Source organism: Myxocyprinus asiaticus, chromosome 40 (assembly GCF_019703515.2).
Source record: "Myxocyprinus asiaticus isolate MX2 ecotype Aquarium Trade chromosome 40, UBuf_Myxa_2, whole genome shotgun sequence".
NCBI lineage: Eukaryota > Metazoa > Chordata > Actinopteri > Cypriniformes > Catostomidae > Myxocyprinus > Myxocyprinus asiaticus.
This window is the reverse complement of record NC_059383.1, coordinates 33,283,862-33,311,193: the sequence shown is the minus strand read 5'-3', so window position 1 is coordinate 33,311,193 and position 27,332 is coordinate 33,283,862. Positions and strand designations below refer to the sequence as shown.

At 37.2% G+C, this 27,332-nt stretch overlaps 1 protein-coding gene across 3 annotated transcripts; it reads right to left on the bottom strand.

Annotated features, from left to right (window-relative positions):
• Positions 1-429: 429 nt before the first annotated feature.
• LOC127430762 (transcription factor TFIIIB component B'' homolog) lies at positions 430-26,774 on the bottom strand. Of its 3 annotated transcripts, XM_051680789.1 has the most exons (29): positions 26,682-26,736; positions 25,733-25,828; positions 24,676-24,938; positions 22,840-23,542; positions 22,082-22,194; positions 21,829-21,891; positions 19,012-19,188; positions 18,454-18,587; positions 18,259-18,353; positions 16,422-16,476; positions 16,191-16,331; positions 15,917-16,090; positions 15,398-15,461; positions 14,517-14,685; positions 14,159-14,277; positions 13,676-14,045; positions 12,164-12,295; positions 11,188-11,224; positions 9,767-9,859; positions 8,951-9,671; positions 8,496-8,638; positions 6,299-6,447; positions 5,896-6,185; positions 5,364-5,538; positions 5,237-5,270; positions 5,016-5,108; positions 2,258-2,732; positions 1,819-2,044; positions 430-1,665 (listed from the first exon to the last, which is right to left on the bottom strand). In XM_051680789.1, the coding sequence occupies exons 3-29, from the start codon at positions 24,930-24,932 to the stop codon at positions 1,576-1,578; spliced, it is 5,292 nt and encodes a 1,763-aa protein (XP_051536749.1). In that variant the 5' UTR covers positions 24,933-24,938; positions 25,733-25,828; positions 26,682-26,736; the 3' UTR covers positions 430-1,575. The 3 variants fall into 3 exon arrangements, with proteins under 3 accessions (XP_051536749.1, XP_051536747.1, XP_051536750.1); XM_051680787.1 differs by lacking the exon at positions 25,733-25,828 and having other exon boundaries at positions 26,682-26,774; XM_051680790.1 differs by lacking the exon at positions 25,733-25,828 and having other exon boundaries at positions 430-1,662; positions 26,682-26,774.
• Between the last annotated feature and the right edge of the window lie 558 nt (positions 26,775-27,332).

The window sequence follows — 27,332 nt, the reverse complement described above, 5'->3', positions numbered from 1 at the left end:
TCTCACTCACTCACTGGAGAAATGTGTACACTATTAGTGCAAATACGCACACAATACCTTTACAATTATTTTTTTAAATTGCATATACAGTAATCATAATCGACTGCGATTGGTCTATCCTGAGGAAACTGGCCCAGCGCTGAGAAAAGTAACATGTAACACGTGATAACAGTAACCCTTCAAATCCATCGCCTTCTGACCAACCAGAGACGTCAGCGCTAATATACCCCACCCATTTCCGATTTTGTATCATGGTAAATGCCATTCCACCCGTTAATTCTATTTGAACGAAATTAAATCACTATTTATTCGTATACCCATCTAATTACCCATAGCTTTAAGGAATTTTCCGGGTTTATTACAAGGTCAATTAACAGCATTTGTAATATCATGTTGATTTACACACACACAAAAAATAATTTCGACTTGTCCTTCCTTTAATTAAAAAAAATAAATAAATCGAGGTTACAGTGATGCATTTACAATAGAAGTGAATGGGACCAATTTGTGGAGGGTTTAAAAAGGCAGAAAAAAAAAATAAAAAAATAAAAATAAATATTGAATAAATTCAATATTTACAACATATTTTATTCACATATTTACAAGTACATAAGTAACTGTTTATAGACACTATTTCCAATAATGAGAACTTGGTGCTTATTTGTGGCTGAATAAAAAAGAAAATATATGCTAACAGTCAAACAATTCACAGCTATGCTGAGATCAAACATAAATCCTATTGCAACCAAATATTTGGTGCAGTGTGATGCTTTACCATAGTTTGAATTATTACTTTGAAAATATACAGTACTGTGCAAAAGTTTTAGGCACTTGTGAAAAATGTTGCATAGTGAGGATATCTTCAAAAATAATGACATAAATAGTTTTCATTTATCACTTAATGTCATCCAACATCCAGTAAACATAAAAAAGCTAAATCAATATTCGGTGTGACCACCTTTGCCTTTAAAACAGCACCAATTCTCCTAGGTACACCTGGACACAGTTTTTCTTGGTTGTTGGCAGATAGGATGTTCCAAGCGTCTTGGAGAATTCGCCACAGTTCTTTTTATTTCTATTTAGGCTGTCTCAATTGCTTCTGTCTCTTTATGTAATCTCAGACTGACACGATGTTCAGTGGGGGTCTTTGTGGGGGCCATGACATCTGTTGCAGGGCTCCCTGTTCTTCTATTCTAATCTTTTCTATTTGCAAAAGTAATGTTTGGGAGTCTAACAATTATATTTCCTATTGACACACTAAAGCTGAAGATATAAATAACAATCTTAAGACAAATGCTTTTGTGAAACATCTTATGTGCCTAAGACTTTTGCACAGTACTTTAAATTATTTATTCTTTAAAAATTCAAATGTAGTAAAATGAAATCTGTAAGACGCAATTAATGTTTAGACAGTGCTCCACAAGTTTCATCCTTGACATGAGGTGTCAAGGCATTTTTGCTGTATCTCTTCGGTTGTGGATCTTCTAATAGTTCAAGACAATAGACAATATTTTACGATATTTTTGACTGGTTAGTTGGTCGGTTGTGTTTGCATCCTTCTTTCAACCTCTGGCCTCAATCCATGTCTTCAAGTTCATCAACCTCAGTAAAAATGTCACTGAAAAAGTACTTGGAGACACTGGTGGGTTCTTCCTGAAAGTTCTGCTGAAAGATTCAGAAAAAAAATGAGAAAGATGTTAGATTTTAACAACAATGCAAAACTCCCCGCTAAAAAGTCTAGTTTTAAACAATCTAGTTTTGTAGTAACAATGTTTCAAAGCTTTTAGGTGACCATTAAAGCATTTCAAAACTGACTACCTCTTTAGCAGATGTTGTCGACGAGGTAGGAGTTGGAGAGGGTTGTTGTACTCCAGGGTTTGCTGCCGTGGTGACAGGGCTGGTCGCTACCAGTTTCCTCCCAGGGTGTGCAATGTTGACTGCTGGTTTCTGGGGGCCTGGCTTGGCCTCTCGTAGAGCTGCTGGAGGCCCTTGAGTGTTCTTAGAGGAAATGAAGGACAGGAAGCCCTTTGGTCTTCTACCAGGTCTATGGGAGAAATCCAAATAAACACAAAGCAATCTATTTACTTTAATCTTATGCCAGACTGTCCAAAATATTAAGGGCATATCATCACTTCAAAATCAAAACATAGTCCAGTTATCAGTGTCAGACCTTTTTAACCAATATCAATTATTTCAAAGCCTTCAAATATTCAAGTCTAGGAGAACTTAGTTTAGAGGCAAGTCCATAGCCACCCACCTTGTAAGTGTCCCAGTTGTTGCAACAGGAGTGATTTGATTGACACTTTGTGAGTCCGTTCCTAACCCACTAGCCTCTGTCTCAGCTAATTCAACTGTGCCTTTGCTCGGGAGGTCCACCTGTCCTGTGATGAGTTGGGAGGAGCCTTCCTGGGCAGACTCTTTAGAGGTATTCTCTTGACTGACAAGCTGAGGTGAACCAATAAGATCTGAGGAAGACTCAGGAAGAGTCAGTGTTGGGAGTGCTGGATTATAACTGGGCAATGAAAGACCTCTGGCTGTCTCTCTGTCTGAGGGGATGGCTGATGTTGTTGAAATGGCAGCTTGTACAGTTTCATCTGGCACTGATATTGTCTCTTGTGTTGAAATGGGAAGTGAGGTAGTCTTTTCTAAAGACAGTTCTGGTGTGTCCTCTTTAGCATGGGTGCCTCGAGCGTTTCTCCTTGAAACCGGATTGGGTTTAACTTGCAGCTTTGCTAAACACAGAAGAAACAGTTCATTGGTAGAACCCACAATTCAACTTTGTATAGCCTATCATAACTCAACCACCCTAATGATAAAAACACACATTTAAATGCACAGTATTTTCTGATTAAGAAAATCCAAGTATATTCCTATTAGAGCTGTGCAATAGGACGATGTAATCGCATATCGACAATATCTGACAAATGTCCCGATACCAACCGTGACATTCATTGACAGAAGATGATCGTCAATATCGGGAAATGACAAAACCATGGAGCTGGGAAGTCATGAATTATATTAAATAGTAGCCCAGTAGTTATCATGCACTTACATTTTTAGATCCTTGTCAAAATATTAAAATGTTCAAAGCATTACAGATTAAAGAGGCTGCTCATGTCCATTTTCACTGCAGACATGTTCTCTAATAGAGCATGAAACATTTTCCAATTATAACCTATTCTCTGGACTCAGACAAGGCTTGTAACAAATACACTATGGCTTAGCAACTAGATAAAAACAGCACATATGTTAGAAATGTAATTAAGGAAACACAGCCTGTCCAAAAAAAAAAAAAAAAAAAAAGAATATTACGAAATGTCATTAAAGCGAAAATTATGAGTGATGAAACATTGCAGACTTTATGATAAATGTTTATTAAAAAATTGCTTTGTGACAATGTTGGTCAATGTAATCAGATATTGCATTTTTTTTTTATACCTATAAAATATTGTGAAAATATATATATATATTTTTTTTTGCATTTTGCCCAGCCCTAATTCCAATTAACAATATTCTGAAAAAAAGGTTTCACAGCTATTGAAATATTCCTGAATATATATATTGATCAGTATATAAATGAATATTGTGTTATGGTGGATATTCCTAATAAGGTGTTTACATTACCCAAAGTTCTGATATACATTGGTGGCCAAAAGTTTGGAATAATGTACAGATTTTGCTCTTGTGGAAAGAAATTGGTACTTTTATTCACCAAAGTGGCATTCAACTGATCACAATGTATTAGTCAGGACATTAATAATGTGAAAATTACTATTACAATTCGAAAAAAAAAAAAAGAAAAAAAGAGTTCTCATAAAAAAATCCTCCACGTGCAGCAATAACAGCTTTGCAGATCCTTGGCATTCTAGCTGTCAGTTTGTCCAGATACTCAGGTGACATTTCACCCCACACTTCCTGTAGCACTTGCCATAGATGTGGCTGTCTTGTCAGGCACTTCTCACGCACCTTACAGTCTAGCTGATCCCACAAAAGCTCAGTGGGGTTAAGATCTATAACACTCTTTTCCAGTTATCTGTTGTCCAATGTCTGTTTCTTTGCCCACTCTAACCTTTTCTTTTTGTTTTTCTGTTTCAAAAGTGGCTTTTTTTTTGCAATTCTTCCCATAAGGCCTGCACCCCTGAGTCTTCTCTTTACTGTTGTACATGAAACTGGTGTTGAGCGGGTAGAATTCAATGAAGCTGTCAGCTGAGGACATGTGAGGCATCTATTTCTCAAACTAGAGACTCTGATGTACTTATCCTCTTGTTTATTTGTATATCTGGTCTTCCACATCTCTTTCTGTCCTTGTTAGAGCCAGTTGTCCTTTGTCTTTGAAGACTGTAGTGTACACCTTTGTATGAAATCTTCAGTTTTTTGGCAATTTCAAGCATTGTATAGCCTCCATTCCTCAAAACAATGATTGACTGACGAGTTTCTAGAGAAAGCTGTTTCTTTTTTGCTATTTTGGACCTAATATTGACCTTAAGACATGTCAGTCTATTGCATACTGTGGCAACTCAAAAACAAACACAAAGACAATGTTAAGCTTCATTTAATGAACCAAATAGCTTTCAGCAGTGTATGATATAATGGCAAGTGATTTTCTAGTACCAAATTAGCAATTTAGCATGATTACTCAAGGATAAGGTGTTGGAGTGATGGCTGCTGGAAATGAGGCCTGTCTAGATTTGATCAAAAATGACTTTTTTCAAATAGTGATGGTGCTGTTTTTTACATCAGTAATGTCTTGACTATACTTTGTGATCAGATGAATGCCACTTTGGTGAATTAAAGTACCAATTTCCTTCCGAAACAGCAAAATCTGTACATTATTTCAAACTTTTGGCCACCAGTGTGTCTTTTTCAGATTTCTAGAAACCGGAATATTGGCTTAACTGGGTTATTGCAATCCGGTTAGTGCATTTACATGATGCATAACTAATTGGAATATGACTAATTATTCTCAGATATAAAAGACCTGCAATGAATATTCTAACTTATTTCTCTTCCCTTACCTCTCCTAGATCTCTCAGGATGTTTTCTTGTCTTCTCCACATGTTCCTTCTCCTCATCAGTCCGTTCTGCCAAAGGACTTTCCAACACTTCAACTAAGACATCAAAAACAGACAAAGAGTTATGGGTAAGGTGTAATGGATGAACAGTTGTTACGTGACCAATACATTTCTATGGTGACAGATGGTACCACATTATAATGAAGTACAGAAAACCTTCTCACCATGATGATCTGCTTGGCTCTTTGCTTTGACACTCTAGAGAGGAAACGACCACAATATTAGTTACATGTCAACTTTTCAACCGTTTATCATCCTCTTAGGTGTTGAAAGCAAAGACATATGTTTTACCCCATGAGATCTTGACAATGTTATCTTGCGTACTAATTCTCCTTTCCACACTGTGTTTCCGTCCCCACCTCCTCTTCTCTCTATTTCCTGTTCCTCTTCCTCGGACACAGGAACTAAAGCATCTGTGATCAGACGATGAGATGCTTCCATGCTCTGTTTCTCCATCTCATTAGTGCTGAAATAAAAGTGCAGTGTAGAAAAAGTGCATTTATAAAAATCACAAATGGTGGATGATGAGTTACATGTCAAGTTTAATACTTTGGATCAGGGGTTTGTTTAAATCCCTGTATTAGGTATGAGGACATTGAAACCTCTGCATAATAGTGACAACATGACATTTTATAGTTAGGGAACACTGAAAGGCCTTACAAAATAAACTTAAAATCTGCATTCATTTGGTTAGCAAATGATCAGCAAGGAAAGCAGGGACACAACTTCCTCACAAAATCCTCCTGTTTATTTTAAGGTGTGTGCAATGTTCTAGAGTCCAGATGGGCATTTTCTGTGTTTTCCTGCTTTAAGTGAAGTGTACCTTCGAGTATCACTATGTAATTCGGGCACTGCTGTAGGTGGGAGGGGCTCAGTCCCTAACCCCACCTCCTCATCAAAAGAGGGTGGGATTTCAGTGAGAGATAGTGTAAAGAGAGGTTCATCAGGAGTGGGGTCAGCAGATGTGTCCACCGATACACATCCAGAGTGTTTCACTAGGGTGTTTTCAAGAACTCCCTGAGGAGTGCTTATAGTGTTCTCCTCCGACATGTCCACAGCATTCTGTTTGGGCTCACTTTCAGAAACAACTTGCAAAGGGACATCTTTGATTTCCTAAATAAAAGAGGCATAACGTATGTGTGTAAGAGTGACTGATCCTGCATGTCATGTTAAAGATCTTGAGAGAAAAATAAATCTATTTCAATTAAATCAAATTGATATTTCACCTCTACAGATTCAGCATCCTGTGCATCTTTTTCTTGCTGAACTTTATTTTGGGATACATCAGATGTATTAAGCACAGCAACCTCTTCATGGATTTTAGTGTCAGTGAAAGTGCTCGCGGGAGAGTCTACAGGCGGCGTCTCATTTGTGACTGAAAGGAAAGGGTTAGGGTTGATTAGGGTTAGGGCTTAGGAGTAACCCAAAAGGCCTTTGCACACCAAAAGCAAATTTTCGCAATTAACATTTTGAATTGAAACAATGGATTCCTAACAAGCCATTCATATCTGGAGTGAACATCAGCACCGAATTGTGCGTCAACAAAGTGAAGCTTTTGTTTTATGGTGAGTGTAAGTTTTTTCTTATATTAATATTAGCTTTAGATCACGTGTCAGGAGCTGCTGCAGTTCCAAAACCAGTGCAACTGGTGGCGCTAAAGCACAGAAAGCTGTTTTCCCCACTGACATTAAACACTGAAAGAACTTGAGGAAGAAATCCTGTACAAGCACTGATGTGAGTGTGTAGTACATTTGCTTCTTTCTCATATGGGTTCTCTTAACATGCAAATGATATTGCTGCACCTCCTCCTTGCATCCCATTTAAAAAATCTTATCTTACATGGATTGTCTTCATAATGTCATATTGCTGAATTTTTTGCTTTTGCATTTAATCTTACGTGAGTTCTCTTACATCTAATATAATATATATTGCAGCATTTATTCACCTTTTTTTTTTAAATAAACAATTTAAATAAATTTCAGATCTTAAAAGGAATATTCCAGGTTCAATACAAGTTAAGCTCAATCGACCGCATTTGTGGCATAATGTTGATTACCACAAGAATTAATTTGGACTCGTTCCTCAGAAAGCAAAAATTGAGGTTACAGTGAGGCACTTACAATGGAAGTGAATGTGGCCAATTTTTGGAGTGTTTAAAAGGCAGAAATGTGAAGCTTATAATTTTATAAAAGCGCTTACATTAATTCTTCTGTTAAAACTTGTGTATTATTGGAGCTATAATGTTAATTGTCATTGTTTCTGTTGTTTTTGTTGACATTACATTGTCAATTGGCTATAACTTTACACAGAAAAGGTTAGTATGTGATTTTATCACACTAAAAGCATGTTAACGCACATTATTTATGTCTTGTGGCTATACTTTTGAAAAAGTGAGTATTTTAACATTAAAAAAATGGCCCCCATTCACTACCATTGTGAGTACCTCACTGGAACCCAGATGTTTGTCCTTTTTTTTTGTCAAAATAAATTTTTGTGATTATCAATATTATGCCACAAATGCTGTCAATTTGGCTTAAATTTAGCTTAACCTGGAATAATCCTTTTAAGTGTTTTTCTTCACCAAATACTAATAATATTAATACTGTGATTTATTTCGTATTTATGCGTTATTTCGCATTTGCACTCAGTATGGACAAAAGTATCCAGAGTGTTTAATTCGGACATTTATTTAAATGTTGCCTCGAGCATATGGCTGAATCCAAAATGATGCATTAATAAGTCCCCTTTCTGCTGGTCAGAGTGGATTGTGAGGGAGGTTAATTCGCTCGGTGAACTATATGAGAGTGGAGTGTTGAGATCTTTTGAAAATTTGGTTCAACATTTTGGGATTCCCAGACCTCAGTTTTATAGGTATTTACAACTGCGCCACCTGTTCTGTACTATTTTTGGGAGTTGCATACACCCCCTAAAGCAGCAGATACTCTGGGAGAGGTGATTACTGCTTTTGGAAAAAGTCATGAGGCATCAGTGTATTACTCCCTGCTAATTCAGAGTCTGAGGGACCAAGCTTTAACTTCTATCAATAGATTATGGGAGAAAGATTTAAACTTTCATAATGTGATCATGTATTTATATCCTGGTAGTATTTTGCGGTTTCGAAATTTACTTGATGCCTATTTTATCCAAAATTAAAAAAATAAAAGAATAATTGTCCGGACAGAATGAGTTGCATTACTGTATTATAGTAATGAGAATAAAATAAAATAAAAATCACTTTATAGTAATGAAATATTTTTGTACAAAATTTTCATAAAAACGTCACAATGCAAAGTATCATTATGGTCCTAAAAATAGTTTTTTCTTGCAAAAAATATGACCACGGACACTTCTTAGTGCTATTCATCCACTCACAAATATTTCTAGAAATTTTGGATAATGCTGGCGAAGTTTAAATTATCCCACCTGCTTTTGTTGACAGTGTGCTCCGTTGGGTCTGAGTGCAAATGGGTCTGAATGTACGTGCCAGGTTTGGTTTAGGTTTGGGTCCACGGAACCTCCTGACAGGTTTAGAGGCCTCATCTGATATGCCATGAGACCCACTCACACTGACACACACAACATACAGAAATTATTTGAGATAACTCTCTCTTTTATACACAAATGTACATGAATATCTGAATTATCTGCCTGTAAGTAACCATTTTTACTCATTCCATATGCAAAGAAATTGGCAGAATCATAACAGAGGTACTTAAAGGTACATTAGTACAAACAACCTGTTTCGTTCTAAAACTAAACTAAGATATATTTTTATGTATCTTTTTGGTGTATCTGATTTTTGCGATATTTCATAGATTAATAAAATAAAAAAACAACAAAAAATGTCAATAAAGTGCAGGATGTAGTCTTTTTAATACCTGTTTGTCAGCTGTGGTTCTGACCTCGGCTCTTTTAGTTCTTTTCTATCTTTTTTCACACTTTCCTCATTAACTATATCATCGCTCTTTCTCTTCAGAGATGAGACCGATCCATTATCATCTTCAGCCACTCTTTCAGAGACAACATTGCAATTGTCTTCTCTCATTTTAGATGATGTACCCAGCTGTATTACCTCAGGGTAGACAGTAGAGGAGTCTTGCGGTGAGTGATCCACAGGGCCAGAATCTTCTTGAAAAAGTTCTGTTGTATTTTTATTCTGTTCTGTGGACGATGGACCACTAGAGCTCTCCAAAGAATCAGTAACATGATTTGGAGGGACTTGCTGCAGCTGTTGTGCTCGTCTGCTTCTCAAACCTTGACAAATATTGGGTTTGGGTTTAGAGAAACGGCCCATTCTAGATGGTGGAACACTGGTGGAACAAGCTGAGTTCTGCTCCTCATGTTGAGAGGGACCGGGAAGAGAATCAGATGTCTGTGATTTGATTGGCTCCTGTACTGGGACAGTGTCCTCTCTAGAAGGTTCTGGCACACTATTCCCACAGGTGGAAAGGTCAAGATTATATTTTGTCTCTGATTCGCAATTTATAGAAGGACCCGACATCATTTCTAAGGCTTCAGCTCGAAGCTCATCAACTGTGTCTGTGATGGCGACTTCCTTCTCGACAAGGCTTGATGACTGCTCAATTATATCATTTTCACCTGAAAAACATTAACATAAGTTTTCAGATTTGCTAGACGAGGGAAAGTGCCTGTTTGGATTGAGGCTGGAGTGTTGATAATGAATCTTCTCTTGCCTATGCAGGGTGTTTCTGCTGCCTGGATGATCTGAGCCGAGTTCCCAATGGTTAAAAGAGTTTGGGCTGCCTCATTGTTGATCTCCTTACACACTAAGAAACATATACATCCAAGATGAAGCATCAGCATTTAAAAGGTATGTTCTGGGTTCAAATCAAGATCAACAGCAAGAAATGCTGTCAATTCTCAATCAATAATTACAACTTGTTCCTCAGTTTGTAAAAACAAACAAACAAATTTGTAGCTTGTATTGTTGTAAAGCACTTGCTTTATATTAATTCATCTATACAAATTTTTTTTATTTGAGCTGTAAAGTAGTTTTTTTTTTTTTTCTCTCCATGTAAACAGTCCATTTCTGCAATCATTGCATCATGTGAAAGTTACTGACTTTACATAGTCATAACAGGAGTTGAACGGTCAGTGTGCAGTTCTTCATAATTGTCATCTTAACATTTATAAAGTATTTTGGCAATACTTTTGAAGCAGTGTTTATTTTAACTAGTGCTCTCGATCGATTAAAATTAATCGATTAAAAATTAAAATCAAATTAATTTAATGATATTCCGATAAATTAATCAAAATAATCACAATTAATCGCATATTAATATTTACTGAGAAAGGCCCTCAAATAACAATATAAAATGATTAAATATTAATAGTCATTTTTAAATAATTGTAAGTATAAATATATTTTTAAAATAATAATTCAGATAATCTGAATGTATTACATTATTGTCGCAGACGAGTAAAGCATTGATAAGACAATACAAAAAGTGGCTTTAGAAGGCAATATATTGTTTATTTTGATAATATTGAACATAAGCCTATCATTAGCCAGCAGTCAATAGCAATGTCAATCTGTCCGAGATAGATTTAATATAAGGGCTCTTCTAAGGACGCGTCAATGTACACGTGCATCAGACTGATGCTTTTGGAGCGTCTCACTTTGGTTGCGTAGCATCATAATCAGCGTTTTTAGGTTGCTGGTCCAAGTTCAGTCAACTTGGAAAAAACTTGTCTAGAGATCCCTACATTCTGAATTTTGCTCCGTCCAGCTGTGTTTAAATGCAAAAAAGCGTTGTCATCTTGTGCTGTCGCTTGTGTCAAGCAAGCCTGAGTGTGGTTTGTTGTTTTTACAGCTGTGTGTTGCCTATACAGCAGGAGTTTCGCATACTGCCCCCTGCTGAAAACAGGTGGTACTTCAATTGAATTGCTCCGATGGTAGGAATATTCCTAATTATGTTCTATTATAGTTTTTGCTTGTTTTTACAAACTGAGGTATGTCAAAATTATATTCTGGCAATCAACAGCATGATAAAGATCCTGGCAAAAGGGCTTGTTTTCAACCCAGAACAATCATTTAAAGATTGAAATACTTTAGATAAAAAAATCCACTCTATTTTAAACCAGTCCACCTTACCTTCCATATGATCTGGATCAAGGAACTCAATGACATCCTAGAAAACAGAATTAACAGCATCTCAGCAACTTCTCCAAGGACCATAAAATCTATTTCAATACATCATGTGTAAAACATAAGATTCAAGTTCAGTGTAGTTAAAGGGATAGTTCACCCAAAAATGAAAATTCTCTCATAATTTACTCAACTTCATGCCATCCCAGATATGTATGACTTTTTTCTTCTGCAGAACACAATTTAAGATTTTTAAAGAATATTTCAGCTCTGTAGGTCCTTCCGATGCAAGTGAATGGTGGGCAGAACATTTGGATTACTAAAAGTAATCCATGACTCCAGTGTCAATCAATGTCTTCTGAAGTGAGCCAATCGCTTTTGGGTGAGAACAAACCAAAATATAACTCCTTTTTCACTATAAATCTTGACAGCAGTGATCATGATTTGAAGCTTGATTACACTTCCTATAGTGCTCTACACATGCGACAAGCTCTAGGAAGTGTAATCGAGCTTGAAATCATGATCGTGCCTAGAGACTGCAATGGCCAGATGAACTGTGAAAAAGGAGTTACATTTTGGTCTCTTCTCACCCAAAACCGATTGCACGGTTCAGAACACATTGATAAAACCACTAGAGTTGTATGGATTACTTTTATGATGCCTTTGTGATATTTAGGCCTTCAGAGTTCTGGCCACCATTCACTTGCATTGTATGCATTGTATTGTATTTGTCCTTCTAAAAATCTTTGTTTGTGTTCTGCAGAAGAAAGTAAGTCATACACATCTGGGATGACATGAGGGTAGAATAAATGATGAGTGAATTTTCATTTCTGGGTTAACTGTCCCTTTAAGACCACAAACAAATTTTGTGTTTTTGATGGACTCGAAAATATGTATCAACTCTGTCAATGCACTGATGATCAAGGAGTAAACAGAAGGCAGATAAAAATAAAAAAGGCTGAGGTGAGGTTGGGTGACTTACAATAAGCAGATCCAGTTGATGTTCACAAGGGACAGAACCAGCAGGCATTACAGCCTGCTCACAAGACAACTCAGGGCACAATGCATTATGCGATGTGCCCAGGATATCAGGCACATTGACAGAGATGTCCAGCTGAGAGCCAATGAGAATGAGTGACCAAAAAAGGAAGGACAATGAGGAGGGAGGGTTGTGAGTTTTTGGAATACACATGCAGAATTTTTTTAAACAAAATAGTGAAAGCTCATTTGGAGTGGAGATCATTTTGAAAATAAAACGACTTTTAGCAAAACTGAACATCTATTAGGCCCAAAAAAATACTCTATGCAAGTACACGAATGCAAACACTTCAAGTATCAAACAACAAAGTCTGGTCCACATTGCAGATTATTCTGCCCATGAACCGCACACTTAGACAGGAACAGAGTGTGTGAATGACAGGTAAAGCCCATAGTATACTTCGGTTACATGCGAATGCTTAGCGTCTGCGCACAGGACACAAATTTCGTCATCAGCAGAGTGCTCAAGCACTGAACGCGTCCCGCCCAATTTTTCTAACTGCACATACTCTGAACAAGCAGAATGTGCCTTCAATTATTTGCGCTAATTAGTGTGTCCACAAGGTGGCAACACTCACAATTGAGCTGTTGCTGTCGCGAAGAAGCGCTAAGATGTAATCACCGCTAAACATCAGGAGACGAAGGTGGAAGCAACAACAGTGGATGTGCACGTCAAGAGTGCGTGTATGAGGAGGTCATGTGTCTAACTCGAATCTGAAGGTTAAAGACATCTTTATAACTCCTGAAGAGAAACAGTCCAGCATCTTGAAGCAGTCGTAGCGTGCATGCGCCAACTGCCTGTGTATGCACACACAGTCAAATTAAGTATACTTTGAAAGGCTAGCGTTCGTCTGAATGCAGACGCTAATGGTTCACATCAAAAGTATACTTTGGGCTTAAAGTGACCAACCAAAGTTTGTTTTGCCGTGCTGTTCAGAGTAGGGCAAACTCTCTTTGAGTTTTTAAATGTAATAGTTTACTTTAATACTTACTTTGGTTGTGTTGATTATTAAATCTGTTAATTAAATAGCAATCTACCTGCATAGTTTGGGCCCTGTTGTTAATTTTTTAAATTACAGTTTTCAGAATGCACTAAGTTAGAAGATTCCCAGTCAAATATACAGCATTAGCTGAGAGAGAATTGCTCTCATTTGCAAGCAAAATGGACATTATAACTAAACTACTTGCAACTAAGTGCCTCGAAGTGCATCTTTCAAAGATTTAGTACTGAAGTTACTACCACAGTAAAGCATAAAAGCACGTTAAGTATATACAATGGTACCATGTGCTTGCAATCATCATCCTACTTGCATAGATTATGTTTCTGGCCATATTCTATGAAACAAACATTAACGACAGAATTTATGCAAAAAGGAACAACACCAGAGTCAAGCAGGGGACATTTAGTGTTAAAGCAAAACAAACCATACTGATGATGGGGTAATAATAGACACACCTCTTCCATGGTTTCTACCACCTCTGAATTAACTTCTGGTAGTTGGCGTAAACTCATTGGCACAAATGCCTGGTTTTCTTCTTCAGGGTTTGACGGAAAGTCCTCCTGGCTCAGGACAACACCGTCTTCTTCCTCTTCATCCTCTTCAGTTCCAGAGGCCCGAAGTGTCACCAGTCTTGATTTCCCCCTCCTCTGCATGCCCTTTTTCAAGCTTGGCCCCTGTTTTAATTTGGCCCTCTTGCTGGGCGCCTGTAGGCCTTGGCCACGAACTTTGGAAGACACAGGCAGATCTGAGAGTTCTTCTTCATCGTCTTCTTCCTCTGCTGTTGCCTGTATCACATGCTGAGAGAGTTTAGGGATTCTTCCTGACCTGAGTAAAGCAGAAAGAATGATTAAAGTAAATAAATTAAATGTTATTGAAGTAACAATAACAGGTAAGATTACTTAGAAAACTTTCACTCTCCCACTGTCTTGATGCAATACCTGGTTGGTTTATTGAAAATTTGTTCTTGTACAGCAGTGAGGTCAGGTTCTTCCTCCAAGTCTTCCAATTCACGGAGAAGAGTGGACAGTGTCTTCTGCCTTTCTTGTAACGAGATCACCTAAAGAAAGAGTGAAAAGGGTTTAAACCTACAACCTTTTGAATACCAGTGCAGATCTTTAAATACTAGGCCACAGTACCCTACATCAGATAAATCAGTATCCTTAGTACCTAAATCACCATTCAATATTCTTGAAATAATGGGATAGTCATTGGGTAAAAGGCCACTTCAAGTACATTTCTAAAGTTCTGAAAACTTGTTCAATCTCTCATCAAACAGTTGCAGAGTGCAGACGTTACCTTGTGGGACTTTCTACTCTCCTCTCCGGCCGAGGCACCTCCCTCAGAGTGCCTGTTCCCACACCTGCGGCTGAGGTTTGGGATGGGTCTCTGGGGTCGACCCATAAGCTGGGCCGGTTTAATGGCAGGACTCTTGGTTATGTACTCTGATAAGTCAGATTCCTTTAACCTGCAATAAAGAGTTTCCTTTTCCGTCTTAATTATTAAAGACCAGGATGGCCAATGGCCTATATAAATGGCAGTAAACATAATACAATTTAACAACAGAAAGTCAGATGTACACACAAATGAAAAAAACAAAAGTGCAACAAACACTTATTTTATGCCATATTTACTAAAATATGCAGAAACCTGAAAAGAAAGAAATCTTGACAACAGAAAGTGTTGACTATCCCTTGACAAATCTATTGGTAGATTTAGAAACTGACACAAGGGAAATTTACCACTTCTATCAATCAGCCAAACAAACACGGTTATTGGCCGATGCTGATAATCACAAAATGACCAAATATCGTCCGATTAATCGGCCTGGCCGATATATCGGTCTACCACTAATTGTATGCTTTGATGACATGTGTATAATGATTGTAATATGATTTATTGATTGATTAAATACATAAGTTTTATTGTTAGGATATACTCTGAGGTCAATGAATTTGGCTTGTTTTGGTTTTGTACTTTTATTACTTAAGTAGATTGGGGTGGAGTCCTAAATGTGGAAACTAGAAGAAATTTGCTTTTTTATTTTGGTTTTCATATATGAACTTTTTTTTCCCCCTCTTTGTGTTTTAAATATATATATATATATATATATATATATATATATATATATATATATATATATATATATTTGTTTAAAATGTATTCTGGCTAAAACTTACCTGTCATCTGGTGACAGACCATCAGAAACCACATTTTCAAAGTCCTCAGGTTCATCCATTGGAGCTACAATAAAAGATCAATCAAATAAAATCAAATAAAAAAACCCTAATCAATATTAAAAATCTCAAAATCACCTACCAATGGCTGTGTATAAAAAAAAAAAAAAAAAAAAGAAAGACACAGCCAGTAAATTTCACTCTGTATAGTGACTTCAAATTCAAGATTTATAAAAAAATATAAATATATTTTAGATTTAATATCTAACAGCCTTCTACAGAACATCAGAAATTAAATTAGCATTTTTATCTAAAATTAACACGGCAGCATGCCATGAGAAGATGACCTTAAGGTCCTATTTTTTTATTCGGGAGATACAAATTTTAAAATTGAAAATAAAAGCAATATTTTTGAGAAAAACATGAAATTCTGTTATCTGAGTCCTAATATGTTGCAAAAAAGCAATAAATACATTTTCTGTGGTTTTAAGCCCCCACCCTATTAAGGGTTAAAAAGCATACCCTCGCCATTTGTTCTTTTGATCCTCCTCTTCAAAGACTTCACCTCATTTCTCTTGTGTTTCTTTGGAGTGCCATCACTTCCTCCATCATTTGAGAGGTCTTCATTCTCCTTTTCTCCTGTCTCCACATCACTGTCAGAATCCTCTGAAGTGTCCATTTCCTTTCTTTTAGCCCCTGCATCAGAAAATGAAAAAGTAAGAATTTCCTGAAAATAAACAGATGAACAGACTGAGAGTAAGAAAATGTAAAAAAATCTAGAAAACGGTTCACTCACCTCTTGGTTTCCTTTGGGTTGTCCTTTGTGCTTTGGCCAACTTGGTGAGTGCTTTGTTTTGTTTTTTCTTCACTTCCTCAACTTTCACGATCTGTTCCATCATGTTTTTGAAGAACTCTAGATCCAAACGTCGCTTCTCCTCTGAAAATGTAATCTCTGATTTACACCGTTTTCAACAAAGTGCCTTGTTGTTCCTTTAAGAAGCTAGGTTAACTTCAAAATGTAACTTACTGAAAGCTTTGTCGATTCTCCATGAGTTACTTCTCTCCTCTTTTTTGAACTTGTTCTGAGGAAACAAGTACCAAAAAAAGAACAGTCCCTTAAAATGAGCATGTATATTATGGCATAGTTTTGAGTTATAATATGATATATGCGTAAAGATTCCATTCACACTGAAAGCAGTTTTGTGATGGAAAGCCTGTGGGTCAGTCTCCATAATGAGATTTTAATAAGTCAACAGTAATTATTTCATTTTGCAATGTTTATCAGGGTTTTATTGTTCAAATGTTTTTAATTGGTCCTATTTTATTTAGTATTTGTTGTTTGTTTTAACTCTTATTCTTTATTTATTCAATGATTATGTGTTTAGAAATGGGAAGGTGACAGTTCATTTTATTTAAACAGAATGGTATTAGAAAAGGCGGGAACATTCTGTATTTAAACCAGCTGCCATCAGAGGGGAGGGGAAGAAATAAAAAAGGATGGCGAGTGTTTGGAGCACATTTACAAGGTTGCTAGCGCTGCTCGAGAGCGATGGAAACTCCGGCCTCCATTTTTTAAGTTGGGGAGTGGGTACTGTTCTAGTACCAGAAATAGGTTTAGCTTTAAGACTGTTTTTAAATGAACTTGGTTTAATATGCTCTTAAAGGGAAAGTTCAACTAAAAATGAAAATTCTCTCATTATTTACTAACCCTCGTGCAATCCCAGATGAGTATGACTTTCTTTCTTCTGCAGAACACATATTAAGATTTTTAGAACAATATCTCAGCTCCGTAGGTTGTCACAATGCAAGTGAATGGTGACCAAATCTTAGAATGTCCAAAAAGGAGAAAATGGCAGCATAAAAGTAATCCATCCAACTCCAGTGGTTAAATCCATATCTCCAGAAGCGATGTGATAGATGTGAGCGAGAAACAGCCCAATATTTAAGTCCTTTTTTTAACAATAAATAACCATCTTTGACCGGCCCTAACAGTAGGTGGCTGAATGTGAAATTTAAAGTCAGTTCCACACCAGAATGTGAAAGTGAAAATGGATATTTATAGTAAAAAAGAATTTAAATATCGATCTGTTTCTCTCAAACACCTATGATTAAGCTTCAGAAGATATGGATTTGACCACTACAGTTGTATGGATTACTTTTGTGCTGCTTTTATGTCCTTTTTGGGCCTTCTGAGTTTTGGTCACCATTCACTTGCATTGTGAGGACCTACAGTGATGAAATATTCTTCTAAAAATCTTCATTGTGTTCTACAGAAGACAGAAAGTCATACACATCTGGAATGTCATGAGGGTGAGTAAATGATGAGAGAATTTTCATTTTGGGGTGAACTATCCCTTTAACCACCGTTTTTATTTTGCACATTTTTGCACCTCTGACGAAATCTTTTTGGATCACCATTCTTTCTATCCGGTGTGATTCTCTTTTGTGACTGCCTTGGTCCCTATCAGAAGTAAGCAGCAGCAAAGCAATTGCAAATCTTTTTTTTTTTTTTTTAATTAGAGTTTGACATGGCATGAGCGTCAAAGACCGTTAGCGACTCAACAAATTTGTGCAGAGCTCAACTTCATGCAATGGAAGTGCAGACAATTACTGCCAGGCGATCTGCCACTTGATACAGTTAAATACAGCAGAAACCAATGTTTCTGCCTTCTAGAAACCAACATAACAGCAACCAGGCAACCTGTGTGAAGTTGTGAACACCCCTATAATCAGACAAATGGCAGTACAAACTGCCAAATAAAAAAAACCTTACAGGCTTAAATCTGTTTAGATGGTGAAAACAACTTCTATATAAGCCATACTGGTGTTTAAAACCCCAAACACACAAACAAAAGAGCATTTACCTTAATCTCCATGCGAGCTCTGTGCGGAAAGAATTGACCAATCATGGAGAAGTCTGTCCCCACCATGCTGATGGCCAAATAAAACATTTCGGTCTCTGGAATACCCGAAAGAAAATGTTAAAGCCAATAAATGAAATAAATGAGCTCTTTGCACATTACGTTTTGGAGTAAGGCCTAAAGGCATTGGCTTCTAACCTCCACTGGACCAGGGTCTGGTGTAGGATCCCTTCCTGAAGCTGGAGTAGGTGGTGGTGGAGCCACGTTCAAATATAGGGTCCCTGTCTTCTGCTGGATTGGGTCCTTTTGCCCTCAACACTTTGACTGTTAAACTGCACAAACCAACAACAACACAGTCTGAGTTAGCATAATATCAACCAGATTATCAAGACAGCATTCAAAAAAACATTATGGACCAGTGCTTTCTATTAGTTAAAGGAATAGTCTTCTTTCAAAACGATAGGTTTGTGTGATGAACAGACCAAAATTTAAGTCATTATTCACTTAAAATCTTCCCCTCTGCCATTGCATTTAAAATAAATATGGCACCTGTGTGTCAGGTTTGGCATTAAATTTAATTGATTCTCACATCATGCGACCAAATTTTGTTGACGTTAAACCTGACAAGTGTACAAGCGCCATATTTAATTTGAAAAGTTACCTGTTTGACTTCTTCGGTCTGAAGATATAGTTTAATACAGTGCTGTGCAGCATTTCCATGAGCAGTATGTCACGATAAAGAGGAACATCACTGACCTCTCTTCGTCTATAATCAGAGACCCATCCTCTGCCACTTTCACCCTGGGCACCAGCAGAGGCTCTTCCTCCTCTGGCTGAGTTTCATCCACTCTTTCTGTCTCCTCCACTTCCTCACGACCAGCGTCTCCAGCAACCTCCTCTTGAACCGATGGACCATCTGAAGTATTAGAAGAACTGGAGAAGAACAGGAAATTCTGATGAGACCAGCACTTTTTATTTTAAGACACTACACCAGATTTATTTTCGGTATGTAATACTACCATACTGCAGTATATTTATCAAGCTGTGTCGAGTTATCGCTGAAATACGTTTTTTTATATTCTAGAGGTAGACCGATATATCGGTTTTATCGATTAATCATTGATTGGCAAAAATATATGCCAATAGTTGCAGATTTTTTTTATTATATTATATTATTTTTTTTAATCCTCCATGTTCCTCTTAGGCCAGCGTTGGAGGATTCTACAGTTAGAACTCATTGGTTCTACAGTATAACAGCAGCCTCTAGAGGTGAAATAAAAAGAATCAAATGGGGATTTGCTGTATCAAAATCTTTCATCATTGACAATTTTCATCCATATTTTTTCCTCACTTCAATGCACACCATTTGTTAATTTGATAAAATAATCAAGTGTTCTAAACTGAAGCGAGGGCATGCAAAGAAAAATGCGACTATATGGAAATGTGTCAGCAAATACGTCGTATCTCCAACTTCATATCTTGTGAATAATAATAAACCTTATTCTTTATTAAACCAGATCTGGTGAAATCCATATATTATATATATATACACTATATGGATAAAAGTATTGGGACACCTACACATTACACATACAGGAGCTTTTATGACATCCCATTCTAAATCCATAGGCATTAATATCGAGTTGGTCCCCCCTTTGCAGCTATAACAGCTTCCACTCTTCTGGGAAGGCTTTCTACAAGATTTTGGAGTGTGTCTGTTGGAATTTTTGCCCATTCTTCCAGAAGAGCATTTGTGAGGTCAGACACTGATGTTGGACGAGAGGGCCTGGCTAGCAATCTCCGTTCTAGTTCATCCCAAAGGTGTTCGATAGGGTTGAGGTCAGGGCTCTGTGCGGGCCAGTCAAGTTCTTCCACACCAAACTCATCCAACCATGCCTTTATGGACCTTGTTTTGTGCACTGGGGCACAGTCATGCTGGAACAGAAAAGAGCTTCCCCAAACTGTTTCCACAAAGCTGGAAGCATAGAATTTTCTGAAATGTTAATGCCTCAGCTTACCAAGACATTTTGGAAATTTCTATGCTTCCAACTTTGTGGAAACAGTTTGGTGAAGCACTTTTCTGTTCCAGCATGACTGTGCCCCAGTGCACAAAACATGGTCCATAAAGGCATGGTAGGAAGAGTTTGGTGTGGAAGAACTTGACTCTCGTCCAACATCAGTGTCTGACCTCACAAATGCTCTTCTGGAAGAATGGGCAAAAATTCCAACAGACAGACTCCAAAATCTTGTAGAAAGCCTTCCCAGAAGAGTGGAAGCTGTTATAGCTGCAAAGGGGGGACCAACTCGATATTAATGCCTATGGATTTAGAATGGGATGTCATAAAAGCTCCTGTAGGTGTAATGTGTAGGTGTCCCAATACTTTTGTCCATATAGTGTATATACACACACACACACACACACACACAAACCTCTTTATCTGGGGAATATACAGGCTATAAAAAGTTTAATTTGGTAAGTACTATAATGGAGCCAAATTTCAGTCATTTCAAAATAAGGGTCCCAAGTGTGTTTCGGGCTTGTTTATAGTTAAATGTCCCATGTTATGCACCAAATCTTAATTCTTCTGGTTATTATTGAGATTTTGGTTGAAAAATGAACTGCATCTGGGATTTTATTCATTTTGGACCCTTGTAGCCTTTATGTCCGTGCCCATTATAGTAAGGAAATACTTTTAAAAAATTTGACGTTCTATAATTATATCTATATTATCGATTTGATAAACTACTGGCCAATTAATTGGTTATAGGCCTTTTCCACAACCTTAGTTATCGGTATCGGCAAAATCCACTAACGGTCGACCTCCAATACATTCTTTCAAAAATAGTAGGCAGTATGCCATTCCGAAATTACACCGTCTTATATGAAATATTACACCCTGTCTACATGGGGCACTTCCATTGACACGACGCAGAGGCTTGAGGCTGTCTGCACTGGATGTGTCAACACACACGTTCTAAACCATTTATTTATGTTGTAGGCAGTAGTAGGAATGGGACACCCGTTTACTGTCGGCACGATGGACGTGCCACAACTGACGCTTCCAGTGTAGAGAGCGTCATTGATTATAATGGGACCTATTGCTTTTGATGCAACGTTGTAGAGCCGAGGAGGGCGGGGCCAGGCTGGAATGATGCACGCCCGGTCCCCAATCAGCCTGATGGGGCGCGCGAGGGATAAAGGCGGCCGGGGACGACAGTTCGAGAGAGAGAATTACAGGCAGCTGTACTGTGTGTTTATGGTTGTGTGTTTTTGATTAAGATTATTATTAAACTATTATTTATATTCTTAAGCCGGTTCTCGCCTCCTCCTTTCCACTGAACCCCCTTACAAACGTGATGCTTGTTTCCGGTGTAGACAGGGTGTTACAGCATAAAACCAACTTAAATATTAAAAAAGAATTTAAAGCATCACATTTGGGCTCAAAAAAACCCATTTTAAAACAGATTTATTTACGTTCTAATTCATAAACATCATGAAAACATCTGCTGAATGTTGTTCTAACATCCAACAGTTTTAATGCCACAGTACATTGTCATTCTAAAAATGCTTACATCAGTGGAGGAGAGTTTGGTAATACTATCTCTGATGATTTCTGCTCCTCTTCTGTGAAAGGTCTGTAGAGGAAACAAAAGAGAGCGTGATTAAATCATCATGGCATGGAAAACCCCCCCAAAAAACTGGCATTAGTGGTTTGTCATATTCCCCACACAACCTGAACATGCATCACAAAATATCAACAAGAAGTCTCTTTTGTTAATCCTAGTGTCCACATGCATGCACACAGACATTACGTTTGGAACGTACTTCATTGGGTTGGAAGCAGGCAGATAATAAATGAGTTCTCTCATGGTCATTTTGGTGTGATCCTTCGGTGCCTTGTGTTCTTTGATACCCATCTTGGGCTTCTTCTTTTCTTCCTAGATTTTAGCATTAAACGAGAGGTGAGGATTACAAGTTTATAGTAGAGGTCGACTGATATATCGGTGAATTAATCGGTGCAGATAGTTCCCCTTTACAACTATCGGTTTTTGACAAAAATCAACACAGATAGTTGCCGATAGTTTTAAAAACTTTTTTTATTATTATTCCTCAGTGTTCCTCTGGAACATACATACACAGATAGAATATTTCCGATACATTCTTGATGATTTTTTGATGATTTAAATAGTAACATTGTGAATATCGCATAAAATACTCTTTTAATTTAGTTTCCTAATGAACACGTTTCTTGTCTCTTTGTTGTCTCACAAAAATACGTGATGTCCAATTCGTGAGTAAATAATTTTTTTGACATAGGTCTTGACACAGAACCGGTCAAACCAGTTTGCAAATCAGTATGAAGCAAATTTAGAGTCTGAAAGTCTGTAATTCATCTCTTATAAATTGTCTGTTTCAAAACACAAATTCAAAACAGTGGTTCATAAATTCCTTTGCAACATCATTCAGAGCATCTACAGGACTCCCTGTGTGTTTTTGCATGTTTTAGAAAGTGCTATTTAAGGGATAAAATCCAGTCTGTGGGTCATTTTTGCAAAACAATCAAATACAGAAGACATACACACCTTGTTTCTGCTCATCTCTTTTTTAAGAAGCTCTCGAAGTTTCCGAGCTCTGGCCAACCTGATCATGTCCGCTGGGTCATTTAAAGTTTTCAAAGATCTGAGAATCTTAGAAGATGATTTACGTTTTTTAAATCTCTCGCTTAACAGATCAGGTTGGGTTTGCTCCGGGGCAACCCCAGAATTGCTCTCCTCTTGTACTGCTGTATCTTCTACAGCAAGAGGGGCTGGACAACCTGGAGGGTCTTTATGAACCAAAACAGGCCCGGGTTGGGATGTTTTAAGGGGACTCAGGGACACCCCTTCCTGGACAGTCTGCACAACAGTATCCTCTGAGGCACCACTCTCTTGCATCTCTGTCTCTTGAATGTTCTGCGGTGGGGCTGCAGGTAAGGGCTGAGATTTGGGCTGCTTGGTTCCTCCAGAAGGTCTCCGTCTTCTAGGTGCCCTGGGGCTGCGGGCAGGTTCACTGTCTACGGGTGGATGAAGAGCTGATGCTATGGTCGGGGCAGATGTTTCAGGTTTGTTGGGTGTGACAGATTTTTCAGGGGACTTGGGAGGAGTCTTTGGAGTCCTGGAGGAAGCTGAAGAGGCTCTTGGTTTGGCCAGGTTTGGAAGAGCAGTGAAGCGTTTCCTCCTCTGTGGACCAGACATCGCAGAAGTGCTTGTTGCAACCTGGGATTCATTGCTTTTAGATGCTGCATCACTGTTGTGACAGAAAGCATGATAGTTTAAATAGAAAGCAAACAGAGCGCTAAGCAACATCAGCACATATAAATCCTAAATATATTATCTGAATTTTTCTTTTTATTTATAGTGCTTACAAGGTAGCACTGTATTGATTGTACTGTATTTTTCTGATTCTAATTCTAATAGTCTGGTTTGTTCTAAACCTCTAATCCGAATGATTAAACCTCTGTAATTAATTCAGTTCAAACCGCTTAATGTAAAAACTTTATTCAGACTTTATTCTTATTTTTTTTTTTTTTTTTAAATACCTAAGGCTCTTTTCTATTTGTTTTCATAAATTTTTAAAGAAATAAAGGATAAAATTTAAAAATCTCCTATTGATTTAGCTAAATTTGTCTAATGAATTGCAATCGATCAACTTTTTTACGTCAGTTTGCATACTGAATCGTGATTGGTCTTGTCTTCTTTGCATATACACTACCGGTCAAAAGTTTTGAAACACTTACTCATTCTTTATTATAATTTTTTTCACATTTTACAATAATAGTAAAGTCATTCAAACTATGGAATAACATAAATGGAACTATGGGAATTATGTTGTGACTAAACAAAATCCAAAATAAATCAAAACTGTGTTATATTTTAGCATCTTCAAAGTAGTCACCCTTTGCCTAGAATTTGCAGACATGTACTCTTGACATTTTCTCAACCAACTTCTTGAGGTATCACCCTGGGATGCTTTTTAAACAGTATTGAAGGAGTTCTCATCTATGTTGGGCACTTATTGGCTGCTTTTCTTTATTATGTGGTCCAAGTCATCAATTTCAAAAACATTTTTTTTTTTTAATTACATTTTTGTTTTATAAAGAAATAAATTATTATGGTGGCACAATTATATTTTTGTCTACAAAACTAATTTCAAACATTTAAGTATATGCCTTCAGATAAAAAAAAAAAAGTAAGATCATGAGAAACATTTCAGTCAAGTGTTTCAAAACTTTTGACCGGTAGTGTATTTGACAATTTATAGTCACTCTGCATAAAACCGACTTATTATTCTTTTTCTGTCTTGATAGTGCTGACATTTACTTCATGAAACGCAAATGTTGTTTAATGTAATAGTTAGTAGACTAAAAGAGTCATACTCACTCTGTATGGCTAACGGCCTCCGGCTGGTTACCATGACTACTGCTCTGAGCTGTTTCCTCATTGGTCTGCTCTGATGATGCTATAGGGGGGTCAGTCTTGGCCTTCTCAGCCATGACCTCTGACCCCTCAGGGGGTGCGGATTCAGCAGGGGTCAGGGAAGGCTGAGTGTCATCTAGAGACACATCTCGAGAAGCTGTCAGACCTCGACATGCGGGCTTTACATTGGGCCGCACGCTGATTCTTGATCTGCGTATCATCTTTCTCTGTGCACAGAGAAAAAGAGGAAAAATTGGTTCAAATGTAAAAATGTGTATGAAAGACATTAATTGAAAAGGGCATCAAACTTCAAATTTGTATGCAATTCCCATTATTTTCCGACAATTGTTAAAACAGGCTATATGCAAGAAAATCTTCAAAAAATCACTTTGAAAGTGAAATACTGGTAAATGGGTTTAAATGAGTGATTGACCAGTAGGTGGCGATATGTATGAAGAATGCAGAAGTTCAATATTAAAAACAGATCAAATTTAAGTCCTTTTTTACAATAAATATCCACTTTCACTTCCAAATTTTGCATTCTTTGTGCATATCCCCACCTATTGGTCGGGCTGGTAAAGGGTGGAGATGTAGTGTAAAAAAGGACTTAAATATTGATCTGTTTTTCACCCACAACTTTCGATTTGCTTCTGAAGATATGGATTTAACCACTGGAGAACTTTTATGCTGCCTTTATGTGCCTTTTGGAGCTTCAAAGTTCTGGACTCTATTCATTTGCATTGTATGGACCAACAGAGCTTAGATATTCTTCTAAAAGTGTGTTCTGCAGAAGAAAGAAAGTCATTCAAATCTGGGATGGCATGAGGGTGAGTTAATGATGAGAGAATTTTCATTTTTGGGTGAACTATTTAAAGGAGCAATATGTAACATTGACATCAAGCATTTAAAATGGGTACTTGCAGTCCAAATTCAAAATATTGGAGAGTTGTCTCCCCCACCCCCTCCTCCCCAGATGTTTGCTGGCTTCCATGGCTGCAGTGCGCAGTGTTTGCCTGCTAACCTGTTTCAGATCTGGCAACTCTTGGTGTCGAAATACTATTGGGAAATGGGCAGTGGGCGGGATCACTGAGACCAAAACACAAACAGAAATTCCGGCCTGGAAGGGATATTTCAAAGTTGAATATACTGGCTGTAGCATTGTTTTCAGAGAAGCCAGTTTTTCAACTTAGCATGTTTCCTAAATCTCTGATAACACATTATGATACTTTTATGCTTTAGTACAGTAAATATATTACATATTGCACCTTTAACCTTAAAGTAACCCTTTCAAGTAATTTTAATAAGGAAAATTTTGGGCAAATTAGCTTCAGAAAATGTGACTTTAGCTGTATGGTGAGAATTTAACATTCCTGAATATATTATATAATACATATGTTTCAATTACAATTTAATTATATACTATTATAATTTATGTAACCAAAATAAATAAAATTTGACCTTAACATGATATTTATTTTACATAATATTTACTAAAATTTCCCTAAAAAAATATTTCACATATTTTGAAAGTGTGCACTTCTGTAAATTGGCCAAATCATTTCAAAATGGTGATTTAACAAATCTGTTTATTGAACAGTAGCATATAGCAATCCATCATAATCATGCTTTGTAAAATACATGATGAAATATTTTGTCTTTTAATCCAACTTGACAGTTGAAGACAGTCATGAAGCCTTAGCTCCAATTTGACAACATTAAACATGATATAATCACTACAACCTATGACTTTATAGGTAAGAATCCAAACACTTATATTTAATACGTGTCAGTTTTAGTGGTTTTAAAATATTGCTGCTCAAAACTGTTACTTAAAAGGCTGCTGACCATATAGGTTCCCTTTAAAACAGTCTGTGTTAACGACATATACTGACTGGTTTATTCGAGCAACCCAGAATAACTTTCTATCAAACCAAAAAGACGTTAAATCTGTCAAAACATCATAAACTTACATTATTTGGAGCTCTGTACCAGGCGAGAGTAGTTTAATTGTAAAGGCTATAGCGGCTCACATTCTCCATGCTTACTGTTTGCCTCTGAGCATGCGCAGTGCTCTGACGTCCGGAACGAATGTTTTCGTCTTACTTTAACCCGGATTGTTTTCAACGCGGACACGTTGCTGCGCATGGTGATAAAAATCAAATCAAATCCCTTTATTGCCACTCAGCCATATACACAGTGCAACAGTAGGTGAAAGTCTTGGGTGCAGTTCCAAGCAACATAGCAGTATGACAATTACAATAAACATCTGATTTACACAGAACACAGTTTACACATCTTATTACACAACACAATATACCATATACATCTAATAATATACAATATACAGTATATACAAAATAAGACTGTATACAATAAAAATACACTGTACCCCCAGTATTGGACAGGGAAATGGGGTGTCCCAGGTGATGATATTCTGTTGATGCATAAAGGAATAGTTAATCCAAGAATGGAAAATTCTCTCATCATTTACTCAACTTCTTTACCCCAGATGTGTGACTTTCTTTCTTCTGCAGAACACAAACGAAGATTTTTAGAACAATATTTCAGCTCTGTAGGTCCATACAATGCAAGTGAATGGAGACTAGAACTTTGAAGCGCCA

What these genes read in the sequence shown, in the direction of transcription:
- LOC127430762 (XM_051680787.1), bottom strand. Translation starts at nt 24,932, where the DNA reads ATGATACGCAGATCAAGAATCAGCGTGCGGCCCAATGTAAAGCCCGCA. An exon ending in CCTGCTTCCAACCCAATGAA is followed by an intron (nt 21,892 to 22,081) that starts GTACGTTCCAAA and finishes TTTCCTCTACAG; the next exon opens with ACCTTTCACAGAAGAGGAGC. An exon ending in AGGATGCTGAATCTGTAGAG is followed by an intron (nt 6,186 to 6,298) that starts GTGAAATATCAA and finishes TCTTTTATTTAG; the next exon opens with GAAATCAAAGATGTCCCTTT.